The sequence below is a fragment of the Vanessa tameamea genome, chromosome 17 (genome assembly GCF_037043105.1).
Source record: "Vanessa tameamea isolate UH-Manoa-2023 chromosome 17, ilVanTame1 primary haplotype, whole genome shotgun sequence".
NCBI classification, from domain to species: domain Eukaryota; kingdom Metazoa; phylum Arthropoda; class Insecta; order Lepidoptera; family Nymphalidae; genus Vanessa; species Vanessa tameamea.
The window spans coordinates 9,595,378-9,609,578 of NC_087325.1; the positions used below are offsets into that span (position 1 = coordinate 9,595,378).

Below are 14,201 nucleotides of genomic sequence, written 5' to 3' on the forward strand. Positions count from 1 at the left end.
GAAGACCTTTTTAAGATGTACAATACTGTAATACATTATTTTGATCTATCTCGTAGGGTTCAACCAGCGTTTGCAATGTAAGCGCAAAAAATGTGTTTATTTACGACATCACTTCAGAATCCTCCAAAATTATCAGTGTTTCTCTACTATGTTGTGCATGTATTATACATATTAACCTTCCTCTTGAATCAAACTATCTATTAAAAAAAAACCGCATCAAAATCCGTTGTAATTTTTAGATCTAAGCATACATAGAGACAGACAGCGGTGAGCGACTTTGTTTTATAAGTACTATATAATGATTTATTCAAGTATGTAGTCTCATAAAAGCATTTTAAAATCGTCATTTAACAGTGTTGTATTAAATGTAAATCTACCACCGCACCGGTACAGAAAGTAGATCATCTAGAAGAACTAGCAAGACACTCAGTAGCAACTCTTTTCCGATATTTATATTACAGAGTACAATAAAATTTATATTCATACCTATATCCTGCCTTAAAATCAACTAATATAAATTAATGCTATTTTATCGTTAATATAATCTTGTACCTATTGAGTAATTTGCCTTATCTTATTATTTATCAGTGTGTTTTTGAAAATAGATTTTAGTTTTAGATTTTTTTTTTAAAGTCCAAGATTTTAATAGTCCAATTTTAAAATAACTGTGGAATCTTATTATAGAAACGAATAGTTATAATATTAATTACCATTAACAGCAGAGAAAGATTCAAATCGATCGAATAAACAACACGTGAACGAATTTAATTTTTTTAGAAAGATTTTATAATATACCTGATCCTGAAAGGTAGTCGTGGCACATGTCTATTAAAGGCTCCAAGCGGAAAAAAAATATCGGGAACTTACTTTATTAACATTAACTTTGATTATGTCAATTGCATTTTCATTTCCTGCTATCTTCCTCTTACAATTAATCTTTTTTTTTTTCGATGGTACAAAACATCGTACCCTATGGTAAGTATATTGGAATACGACGCGGTCCCTTAATACTTACAGTAACCCCTGTTACAAAAACAATAATTAATATAAGTTTGTATATTTTTTTATTTACAGACTTAAACAAAAGGCTAAGAAGCTATTTAGAAATAATTATCGTACAAGTCGTATTGCCCGGGAGAAACAGTTCCAAATAGCTATATATGTATGTACTTGCCGCCATCTTACTAATGAATCTAAAATAAGTTAGACAACAACCTAACAGTAACTCCTTTTAAGAGAACCTATTTTTAAAAAATATGCTTAATTTTTTTTTAAGCGATCCAGGGTTTTATGTCTGACACCAAGACCCTTTATCTAAAAATCTTGATTAATACGTGCTCTAACTTTCAATTTAAAACATTTCATACAGAATCTTTGCTATCACAAAATTCTGTATGTAAATGACACTGACAGACACTGATCATACAACATACAGCTTAATTTTTTTTTTTTTTATAATTTGTAGATAATCTTTTAAAACCATATTTTATTTTATAAAATCCTTCGAATTCTATAAAATAAATCTAACTGTTTTATTAACGAAAGTATTACATTGGTGAAAAATAATGACAGACGAATGACTCGGCGCAATGCCTAATCGCTCCATAATAACTACATCAGTGTTGCGTAATTGTATATCCTTTGTCCGCACCCCCACACCGAAGGGCTTGCTTCTAGTGATTTATTAAAGAAAGCTTTTAAACCCTTGCGGTCTTCGTAATGTTAGATATTTTTGTCTTGAATTGCATGGATCATTACGGCCCGATTTGCCCTAATAATTCAATGTTCGTCTGCATTATTTTGTAATTTTATGTTGTATCAATTAATATTTCGATATAATTATATTTATTATGTTATTATAAATGAGTGTTTGAAATTTATTTAAGTATTTGTTTGTTAGGTTTAAAATAAACACAATATGTTTATAACTCTCTTTTATAAAGAAATGGGACGCATGTAAATGAAATTAAAAAGTTCTTTTTTTTTAATTCTAGTCCACTGTCCAATAAAAGGCAGAATGAGCCGAGATGGCCCAGTGGTTAGGACGCGTACATCTTACCCGATGATTGCGGGTTCAAACCCAGGGAAGCACCACAGATTTTCATTTGCTTAATTTGTGTTTATAATTCATCTCGTACCCACTCAGGGGTGAAGGAAAACAGAAAGGAGACCTGCATGTGTCTAATTTCAACGAAATTCTGCCATATATGAATCCACCAACCCACACTAGAGCAGCATGGTGGAATATACTCCTAATCTTATCTTCAAAAGGGAGAGGAGGCCTTAGCCCAGCAGCGAGAAATTGACACGATGGACATGTTGATAACAGATTTTTATTTTTTTAAATATTTTATATAACATCAATTAAATATAATAATTACTCATGAAACATTTTTATTGGAGCATTTTACGGCTCGTAGACAATTCTACCAAACGTTTCTAGTAACTGGAAATTAAATTACATATACTTATATTCATAAGCTAATCTTAAAGATTTGTTTTTCAATACGCAATCATTTAAAACTTCTTATCAATCATTAATCATCTTTATAATTTTAAGTAAAACACATTAAAATTTATTATCAACATCTAAAATGATGAAATGATGTAACCTTATAACCTAACATTGGAAGTCGATCTCAAACAATAATAATGTGTTCAAACTTGGTGTGTGAAAAAATTGTGTTCTCATCTCATGTTCAGCGGTGATACAGTATGAGTATCTGCACCTATATTTTATTAATATTTACGTCACCGGTGTTGTTCTTTGACAAAATGTTTTTTTTTATCATTATTTTATTATTTTAGAAACCCAAGTAGCATAAATGTTTACTGAGATAACATACATAATATATCCACTGAACATAATTTTAAAATAATGTAACAGTCTAATTAAGCAAATAATTCCTTATGGAAAACTAACCACTGTTACATACATTAACAACTACTATCAGTACCAATTTCACAGAGTACAATAAAGATCCATATACTAATTCTGGAATGAAGATACATACGAAGAAAAAATCCGGCTAGGAAAGTTTAAACTATCGGTTTTTCTCTCCTATAATATGTATGTATACATATAAACCTTCCCCTTGAATGCCTCTGCTTATTGATAAAAACCTCATTAAAATTTTACGAAGTTTATAAGATATCGACGTATTAACTGAAGGAAGCAACTTCGTTTTATACTGTGTAGAGATAAGTGGGCACTAAGACAGGATTTCTTAAAATATATCTCCAAAAAGAAAATGAATATGGAGATTCATCATTTGTAATGTATGAAATATAGAAATCAGTATTTACACTCATGTTAATTGAGTTAAGATAAAACCTACAAACTTTCATCCTATATTTTTTTTAATATTTAAAAAAAAATAGGATGAAAGTTTGTAGGGAAGTTCATCATTTTAAATTTATAAATTTCGGTATTTAGCTTCTGAAGCCGCCACTAGGTATTATTGTTTGTTATCGCATCGCGACATAGTACTTAAGATAGATCGTAATAAAATTTGACATTAAGATGTAGAGACCGTAATATGGACACCAAAGAGTAAAACTCAGAACTTAAGAAACCAAAAACTAAACACTACATTGAGAAGTAATTTTCAATTCAAACATTTAATAGCTAACAACACCATCTACCTAAAACTAATAATACAAACTTATAATAACAGATAATATTATTTATAATAATAGATAGATAGTAAGTTAATTAATTAAGTTTAAGTATATCGACTATTAATATGATTTTATACCATATGTGATAATATTTAAGAGATTTATTTTGTTTTAGTGCAAAATGAAAATCTAATAGATCAAATCAGACAATTTTATTTTATCTGTAAATATATCAATATGTGGAAGTTAAGTACGCGTCAACCAATGTGCTCGTGCTGCCATCTCTAAAAATTGCTACACAAGCTGTAGTCGGTAAAACAGTACGTATGATCACAAAAGAAAATAATGTATATTATTGTTTCTTTTCACATATATATAATTTTTTCTTAATTTTTATACCTAAAATCCAATTTTAATTAAATCCGTAAGTCCTGTTGCGAAGTAGTTTATTTAAAGACCTATTTTGATTTCAGAACTCATATTTCGCGCCATTAAGAGGCAGCCATTTGGCTTGACTGCGAACCCCGCGACAGGAAGTGAGTGATGAAGGTGCTACGCAGGCGCAAATTGACCTTTCGGTTGAAGAACCCGTCGGTCACATGTGAGTGTCGATAAATATCTTAGTTTTATCGTGTAACTGCTTTCAATAGTCTTAATAATTGTTTTTGTAAGTATTTTCTATAGTGAATATAAATTTGTGAAATCAGCGCAATGTAACAGTGTGATTTTTGTGTAAAATTAGAAGATAAGTTATAACGCGGCGCCGGCACGTTTGTCAAAATTGCTATTTTTCTTTTATAATATTAGTATTGCTTACAAAAGATGACATTTATTGTAACTCTTATAAATGAAATGTTTCTTTGTTGTGTGTAGAGTCATTACAGTTTTTTCGTATTTTAAATAAAACAGTGTAGATTTGCGAAGACACGATCAAGATGTCCTTTTGAAAAAGGCACATGTTCGCTCGCATACCACACGGTGTCATACATATAAATTAAAAGTGCTATTTTCAATCCGCTTTTCCAAAATTTCGAAGTTATTACATACATAATATTGACTATTCTCATTTTTGTATAAAGGTTTAGGTTTTCGCTATAAAGCGCTAGGTGGGGTTAGGTCGCCTGAATTTTCGTACTGCATAGGTAATATTTTCATATGTCTACTGTCTAGATAACGAAGACAGGCGTGACTAGTTATTGTCTAAAAGCTTTTGTGAATTTTTATTTACAAGTGCGTATTTTTAATGCTTTTCATTAATATAAATTGTGTGTAAAGTGTATAGCACATTTTTTCGATGTACCAAATTATATCGCTTTGCAGTATCTCATATTTTAAAAAATTACAAAAATTTGTAAGAATTATCATGAGTCATGTCTTAAATTATTTTTTGATATGATTAAAAATCGTTTCTTTCACTGAAGTCACGTTTGGAAAGAATAATCCGTTTTCAATATTTTTTTAAAGTATCTGTGATTCACTCTGCTCTGGTAATTATTATCTGTGCTGAATATGCAAGTTCATGTAAAAGTGTGATCAAATTTTAATCAATATGCCATAGATAGAAAAATGTAATGTGGTTAGGTGTGTTGATATATATGATCTCACCATACACTTTTCTTTGTGATATTTGAAAACAGTTCTTTTTTTGTTTTAGATAGTATTGAGGTAAAATATATTTAACATTTCATTTTAATCAGAATTTCTTTTGATTATTATCTGTGGTCTTTAATTAATGATGAACAATAGAATTTGCACACCAAAAATACTAAGCCATATTTTAAGTTATCTATTTGTAATTGCATTAATCCTTGAACTCTGGCTAAGATAAAAACGAATTAATTAGTAAGGCATACTTTTATTTCAAGCATATAATGTAACATATGGAGAATAATTACTACTTAATATTTATATAATCTCTTACAATCAATAAGGGTGAAAGAAGCGTTCATATAAATTTTGTTATTTCAAAGCAACATATACAGTTCCTTCCTACTGAACTATTAGATTTTTTCTGTTCGTAAAAATGTTTTGACACTTTTTCAAACCTCATGGTAAAGTTCATTGACATTGGAGGTCAATGAACTGTGCTAATTTTGTCAGATCACTTGTCATGTTCCACGGTTAATAGCATTGTTTATCAATTAGAAGCTTCTGCCAAGGGTATTTGACTTCTGCACTGCTCGTAATAAGTTTGGGATTTCTTATTTCTTTAAGTAATTATAAATTTATACATAGGCAGAGATTTATTTTATCATGTATCTAAAGTTAACTGAAGATTTTTCGATATTTCCATGTCAAAACTTGAGCCCATAGAGTCGCAATGATAGTTAAATTATACTGTTATTGTGCTGCGGGTACTCAGAGATTATATACGAATTCCGACTATGCGTCTCATTTCACAACTGTGTTATGGGATCACTGTTCAGGAGTACAAAATTTTCTTTCCAATCATAATATTAAGATGTGTCATTTCATCTTAACTCTTTGTCTTCTACTTTATTCGAAGTTATTTAAGTAATTATTTTGCAAATCTTTATCAAAATGTGGCCGTCTTATTATTTAATTATAAATACCATTTATTAATATACATATTCGCACTGATTACTGTTGTTTTTGTAAATTTAGTCTTTATAGGCTTCCTTATATATATATAAACAAATATATTTGTAATATTAACTAAAAGTAATAAGATCAAATGAATTTTCCCAGATCCACGTATTTAAAGCACCGCACACAACATGGGTGACATCGAAGACACACACTTCGAGACCGGGGACTCCGGCGCCTCCGCGACCTTCCCCATGCAATGTTCGGCCCTCCGCAAGAACGGTTTCGTGATGCTGAAGGGACGTCCATGCAAAATCGTTGAAATGTCCACATCGAAGACAGGCAAACACGGACATGCTAAAGTCCATCTTGTGGGAATTGATATATTCAATGGAAAGAAGTGAGTACATCATTATTTCTTCTTAAATCATATTAATCCATCATAATATTTTAATTATGATTCTGAAATTTAAGACAGTTCATTCCATAAAAAGTATAGGTTTAAAACAATAGTGGTTACCAAAATCAAAAATAAACTTTATTCAAAGAGGATATTACTTCTACTTTATAATTTTAAGTTACATGAAATTAAAATCTAAGACCAGTTTGAAATGTAGATTCTAACAAGAAGAGGAATTGCAGTAGTTACTATTTTCAATCAACATATTATTTATAATTGTATGTTTTAGTTAATCATTACTTAAATGTTAATATATTAATAGACAATGTAAGCTAATTTTAAGAAAACTATTTCTTACATTAATATGAGAAAAAAAAATTGCGTTAGTATTATTTTACTTATTTAACATACCACTAAATTCGTCTAAAAGAGTATCTACTAAGCTTGTTGTTTTTTATTTTTGATAGAATCTACATTTCCAATGGAAGTATGTTTAATTTAATACTGTAACATAACCGTTCAAAATTGCTGAGTCAACATTTTTTTTAGTCTATTTAAATAAATAATATTTTCATAGTGACGAATGAACTTGACCTTTATTAAATATGCATCCTATTACATTTCAGAGGTCAACTTGTCTTGAGGTTGACTTTCTTTAAAAACGCATGTTTATTTATTGGAATAGAACATATATAACTGTGTATAAAATTAATTAGGCACAGAAATATTTAGTTAACATCAGTGTAAATATATTTCATTAAAATAAAAAGTAACATTTACTAATTTCGTTCTTTGAGTGAAGTAACATATTAAATTTTTAAAAGTAATAAAAATAATTTAAGGAAAATGAGAATTAGGTATGTGTTACACCTAATTATTCATTATAGACAAGATAAATGACTTATCACAAAATACTTTAATAAAGTATTTAAAGTCGATAATAAACCCATGGTTGATAAGGGTGTACACCAGTTATTGATATATTCCGTTTTACAGTTTATTGGTTTACAAAATTCTTACATTCGACCAGAGAAAGTTCATATTAATTATATTATTCAACATATCAGACAAGCATCAATCTCTTTTTTTTTATATACATATATATATATTGATAATCATTTATTTTTTTTGTAAAATAGTCGTTTTTCGACATAATACTCTTTCGGTATTAAAATACGAGCCCATAGAGTCGCGAGGGCGATTTATATCGCTTTCGTGCTGAGGGTACTCGAAAATTGACAACCAGTTCCGGCTATGCGTCTCATTATACAACTGTATTTTGGGATCACCGTTTAGGAACACATTCATATTAAATCAAATTTAATAAATTCATTGAGATTCAATATATAAGAACATACTTTAAATACAGTCAAAGTAAATACAATCAAATGCTTTGTATTTTATTAATAGTAACATACATTTTATTGGTCCCATGAATATTAAAGAATTCAATAAGATGAATCAATTCACTGTACCTGAGATATGCTTATAAAATTAGATCTGATGTGCTAGAAATTAAATTGTTATAAAATAATTTCAGATATTATCATCCTAATAGAAAATTTAGATTATATTTTTCGACATAATTCGTTTTCATAATTCTTCTTAGTTAAAAACCCAATGATCTATAATTTTAAGTTAATTGCGTTTTACAAGTATCTAAATATAAATTTCATAATACATGTAATCAATTTACAAAATGCATATGTATATATTTATGAGGTAAACAAAAGTGACATCGTTTAATATGATATGCTTCAAGAACTCCATATGTGAAATTAATAAACGGTCTCACGAAGGTTGGCATTTATTATTCATGTTAAATGTTGAACTAGTTCTTTGCGATGTAAATTATTCAGACCTGCACCTCGTGTAAACGATACTGCAATCGTTAAAGATCGATATTATTTATGAATTTAAAAATAGAGCTCTTATTGATTTTTCTGTCACAGAAACAAACTACTTATTACATTTATTTACAATTATGTTCGGAAATATGTACGTACATATTTGGCTGTAAATATAAGATCATAGCCCTATTTAATACATTATTTGGGAGGAAGCATAATTTTTTGATAATTGAAAATACTATCTGCAAATACATATGATGATATTAATCCTTTCGTTTCGTTGTTGATACGAAAATTATGTCCTTTCAATAATTCGGTCTTATTTGTTCAGTTGAAATCATGCTTTCCAAATTAATTACTTAATAAAAATAATATTAAATAATCAAATATTTAATTCAATTCTTAATCTTCTTCTCAATAAATTTTAACATACTGTATTTAAATCTTCACCAGATATGAAGATATCTGTCCATCAACCCACAACATGGACGTGCCCCACGTGAAGCGCGAGGACTACCAGCTGACCGACATATCGGACGACGGCTACCTCACCCTGATGGCCGACAACGGAGACCTCCGCGAGGACCTCAAGATACCCGACGGAGACCTCGGCACCCAGCTCCGCTCCGACTTCGACAGCGGCAAAGAGTTGCTGGTGAGATAACAAAGACATTATACTTAGTGTACCTATGTAACTGTACCTATTAATTTCGTTTCGTGGCACATGATACACACAAATATATAACACTTAATAGTAGTGATAGCTCAAGGAAAGCCTGACTCACAATTGTATTTGTTGAAAATTAACTTTAATTAGGTATAAAATATTAAATATCAACGCAAACATGGAATCCTCTATAATATAGGATATATTATACGTACTACAATATTTTAATGTAAGCTGCTATGTAAAAAAAAATGCCTGGTTAGCTAAATGCGGAATAGAGTCTAAAACTCTTAGAACGATTGAACTCTATGAGATTTAAGAGCGGTTAAGCCATTATTTGTATAATATATACAAGAAACTATCAGTTACTATGAGCCGGCCTAGATATACTACGAATATTTCTCACACAGTAATAAAGAAAACATTGTAAATATGGCGGAGATAAATTGTTATGCTAGTACACACATTAATATACATTTTCAGTAAAAATTATAGTAAATGATTGATAATACTGATACTTTATATTCGTTTATAATTTCTATTAGGTTCTAGATTTTTTTATGTTTTGCAGTTTCATAATATTTATCGTGATAGTCATAACAATAAATATTAAAATTTTTGATTCAAGCTTGCTACATACCAAATTTTATCAATTTCGGTTGAGTAGCTTGTCCGTGAACGCGTAACACACTGTGTGTTTGTGTGTGATATACACAGTTAGCTAACCAGTTACTTTCCCATTTATAATATTAGTATAGAGACGAACGGATATTCTTGGGTGAATAAAACCACGCCTAATCTTAACTCCGTATTAAAACAAGTACAACTAATACCAGTCGAAAAAAATCAATACAAAAAAATAACAAGTTTTGTTAAATCGCATTGCCAATATTGTGTTACATAGTTTTTATACGCCAATTTTTTTTTTTGTTATTTAACCAATGTCAGAAGAGGCAAGTGTTCTTTCAAATGATTTGATTCATATAGATTATATGAAAAGTTCAAATTTGCCATTTTAATGCGTTTTTTAATATAGTATTCTAATCAAATTGAATTGACTGGTTATAATCAAATACAAAAACTGGGAATATGATTCAAAATCTAGATATAATATTCGGCATTGCCTCGCTCGTTTTTCCAACATATAATCCGATGAACGGACTGGATCTACCGAACGATTTACTTCACCGTTACCGATTATAATGATACTCTATCTTTCTAGTTCGTTCGTTCGTACGTTCGAGTGTAGAGTCTCTGACATATTTAATAATATGTTGGTGCTAAATTAACTCGTAGATAATAATTCCGTCCTTTACCTGAGCTAGTATTTATTGCTAGCTATATGGACAATGGGTTTTGAAGACATGTATGATAAAATTTTAACGAGATTGTTACTGCTTTTTGTGTTTTTTTTTTAAAGTGGCGTGTTTATTAATAATTTAAAAACGAGCAATAGTTTAGTACTGGGTATAATAAAGTGGTAATATAAAGGGCATTGGTTTACTATTGTTAAAAATTGACACTCACAGTCCCAACCCCAAGGGGGACCCTTGTCTACATTAACAACATAATTATACATTTATAAAATGACTTATACACGATATTAAAACACTACCAATTAAGGTTACATTCAAGACACCGACAATAAGAACATTGTTTGATTAATTACTATTATTAGATAATTGATTGAATACTTTGTCACCGGTTAAATCATCTGTGCGTCTATTCGGTATTGAAAAAAAAGTTATATATTTATGAAAAAATTAAAAAAAACTTTACTAAGTGATAAAGTAAAAAAGGCATTTATAATATTAATAAGATTAAGTAATCCAGGCTTCCCGTTAACATAATGTTATTGTTTATGGTATTTTAATATCTAGTCAAATCTTAAACCTAATCATATGATTCACTGTTTGTTGCCCTTCTCGCAATAAGCTGTTCTAGCTCTTTACGAAGTATAAATAATTCTCATGGTTAGCCAAAATAATTATGTAACTTCGTCATCATTTTATAAAGAATATCATCCAACCGCATATGGTAATGATTTGAGCCAAAAGTTTGGACGAGTCAAATGTTTATCGCTTGACTCGATCGTTTGGCCAAGGTACACATGGCCAATGTTTGTTGAATTTGACTTTCATTGATTAAAGATATTTATACATTTCGCATCATTTGAAATGAATGCTTATATTACGGTGTCCTTAGTTTTACCACGTTTAAAATTATAACAAAAGTAGAATCTTACTTCAGACTATTATTAAAATTTATTTCAACACGTTTCGGTCACGTGTAATATTAAATCACTGTTTTTTTAATTAATGAAAGTTTGATTTAAAAATTAATGGTAGTATACTAAAGTAAAGTTAGCTTTTTTGATTGAAACACAAATTTTAATCAGAGCCAGGTTCCTATAATCAAGAAACAATTCATTTTGATTACAGTTATTAGAATTATATAAATGACTATATTTATATTAAAAAAACAAGACAAACAAACCTTATATTTACGTATTCCATGCGAGTTGGTAACAGCGGTGGTATACCTTCACTTTTTTATGATACACATATATTGTATTACCCAATATATGTGTAATACAACCAGTTCTTGATTAAAATATCTCTATTTTAAAAAAAAATAATAATACAACATTCCACTTTTACTTATACCTACTTTAATTTTACTTATGAAGTGACTAGAACGGCTAAGTCGACATTTAAAACGCATTTTTTTCGCGAGTCCTTATCTGAATACTATTTATTAAATACTAGACAATTCTACTATCTGTAAACAAAACGAAACGTTTCTCAAATGTAGTAACCGTGTATAAATATTATATTAGAATATTAAATTGAATTGTGTGAAGATATAATTCGTTCGTCTCTGAGCGTGTAATTCATACCTTTAATTATTATTGAATTTTTTCTTGTATGCTTAATAGTTTCTTCAAGTTATCAATAAATATAAATGTATTGATAACAATGATTGATGTTATTAAAACATTTTTTTTATATAAATGTTAGCTCATCATTGAAATTGTTCTTATCAGGATTAACTCTTGTTTAAGTTTACTTAATAATTTATTACTTTGAACACTTATATAAATGTATACAGGTCAAAATAAAATATAATGACCTTGTATTATGAATTTATGACTGTATTTCTCAGTTAAATAATAATAATTAATCTGATATTTTAATACCTAAATGTTATAAGATTTTTACAATACTCTGTTTGTTGTTCCAGTGCACCGTGCTGAAGTCCTGCGGCGAGGAGTGTGTGATCGCAGTGAAGGCAAACACGGCTCTCGACAAATAAACCAACTCAGCATTTATAGGGATATAACAAACATATAATTTTTTTACAATCAACAACTTACATAAATGTAAAACATAATATTATGTATAATTTAACGTAAAATATGATCGTTCGACGCCGGTCCGTCGACGTCCGCTTCCGTCTCCGCGCACCACTCGGCCGGCGACAATCGACGCCAGGAGATCTCTGCTCAACCCGAACCGAAACTTGCGATACAATCGACCGCTTGGAGTCCATCGTCGCGAGAGCGAGCGATTGTCGCCGAGAGCTTCGACGCCGACCAGCAATGTATGAGCGCTGGCAGACGAGACGAGAGCGGGCGGACGCGGAACTTCACGTTTGTTTTGTTTTGTTTGTTCTCTTTTCGCTTACTACGTCTCATAGTTACATTGCGAGTCGCCGAGAGTTTGCGAACGACGTCGGTGCGATGCCGCGTGGACCCCGTCGGGGAGACGGACGCAAACTTGAAGTTATCATCGTAATTTAACGCTAATTTAATCGATACATATAACAGGACCGATAAAAAAAGGATAAAAAATTTACAAAAAAATAGAAATAAAGAAAAATTCTTGAATGATGTGTGTGATTGATCTGTCCTCTGTGTGAGCGCAGCGCGCCGGAGACCTGCCGCGTAACACTCGTCATCTGTTCAAATTATTTCGACTCCAAAGCTTATTTTCGTATAGAGCTGTCTATACTGCATGAATCACCTCCAAAATTCGCCGTCACGTATCGATACCGATCGGTGACAAAGACTGACCACTGTCACTTGAAAATACAATATCTTCAGTCAAGACTGAAATGCATTTTATAGATAAAATAGTTGATTATTCTTATATAAACTTAGCACTAGATGAATACGTGCTGAAGTCGGCCTTTCCTTGCTCTCTTTGATTTGAACATATGATCTATGTTACCGAATGGCTCGCTATAAATCTAGGTATAGTTCGGCCGTCGTATTGCAAGCGTTGCCTTCGAAGGCCACGTAGGGTACTATGCACTTGTATATCCTTGGAATTATCGATTTTTAACGTCAGATTGTCAAAGACGATATGATTTACTAAATATTATGTAAGAATGTAAGGTAAGGCCCTATAGAAAAGCTATTTTTTTATGCATTCAAAATTCATACATCGCAAATTATAGTTTAAATTTTAGAATGTTCGACTTGAACGAGTAACTTTTGTTTTGTTCTCATTTTGAAATGTACATTATTTTCGAAATTGCATAATCGTTATTGTTGGTGAAGTTTTATACTTAGCAGCTTGTAATCAAGTTTTTTATTTATAAAACCGAACTAAAGTATTTGTAAGGACATCTACCGATGTAAAATAAAAATACTTTAGTAATGAGTATATTTTTCTTTTATGGACATTTAAAACCTTCAAATCGCTTCCACTGAGTTCGTTTATAAGAATAATATTAGGTTGCATATTTTCGTAGTCTATACTTATACTCATAAGAGGCGAATTTCTTGTAAAACTATCTGTCTTGGTAATTAGCAAACGCTGAAGCGCTTTATAATAAAATTAATAATTCAAAAGTAGCTTGGTGACGATCGAAGCGATACTTGTCAAGTTTACAATGTAAGTAACTATTAAGCAATTATTTACTTTTTTACGGGGCAAGGGTTAGGTAGTTATCTGTGAGCGATGATATTAAGTGATGAATTGTATATACGTAAGAATTGAATAAAATAATAAATATTCAACATTTGTGCAATTTTTTACGTATATTATTTTGTCATTGTGCAAATATGACCGAATTAATAGCATCGGCTATTAAATATATGTGAATGCAG

General features: G+C 30.2%; 1 protein-coding gene across 2 annotated transcripts; it reads left to right on the forward strand.

Moving 5' to 3' along the window:
* Positions 1–4,089: 4,089 nt before the first annotated feature.
* On the forward strand, positions 4,090–12,974 carry Eef5 (eukaryotic translation elongation factor 5). 2 transcript variants are annotated; one of them, XM_064217620.1, is made up of 4 exons: positions 4,090–4,222; positions 6,331–6,568; positions 8,872–9,073; positions 12,329–12,974. In XM_064217620.1, the coding sequence occupies exons 2-4, from the start codon at positions 6,360–6,362 to the stop codon at positions 12,398–12,400; spliced, it is 483 nt and encodes a 160-aa protein (XP_064073690.1). In that variant the 5' UTR covers positions 4,090–4,222; positions 6,331–6,359; the 3' UTR covers positions 12,401–12,974. The 2 variants fall into 2 exon arrangements, with proteins under 2 accessions (XP_064073690.1, XP_064073691.1); XM_064217621.1 differs by having other exon boundaries at positions 4,164–4,288.
* The last annotated feature ends 1,227 nt before the right edge of the window (positions 12,975–14,201 follow it).

Bases quoted from the DNA above. Each gene is read 5' to 3' on its own strand.
- Eef5 (XM_064217620.1), top strand. From the start codon at position 6,360: ATGGGTGACATCGAAGACACACACTTCGAGACCGGGGACTCCGGCGCC. The intron at 6,569-8,871 runs GTGAGTACATCA...AATCTTCACCAG, and splicing joins GATATATTCAATGGAAAGAA to ATATGAAGATATCTGTCCAT. The intron at 9,074-12,328 runs GTGAGATAACAA...TTGTTGTTCCAG, and splicing joins ACAGCGGCAAAGAGTTGCTG to TGCACCGTGCTGAAGTCCTG.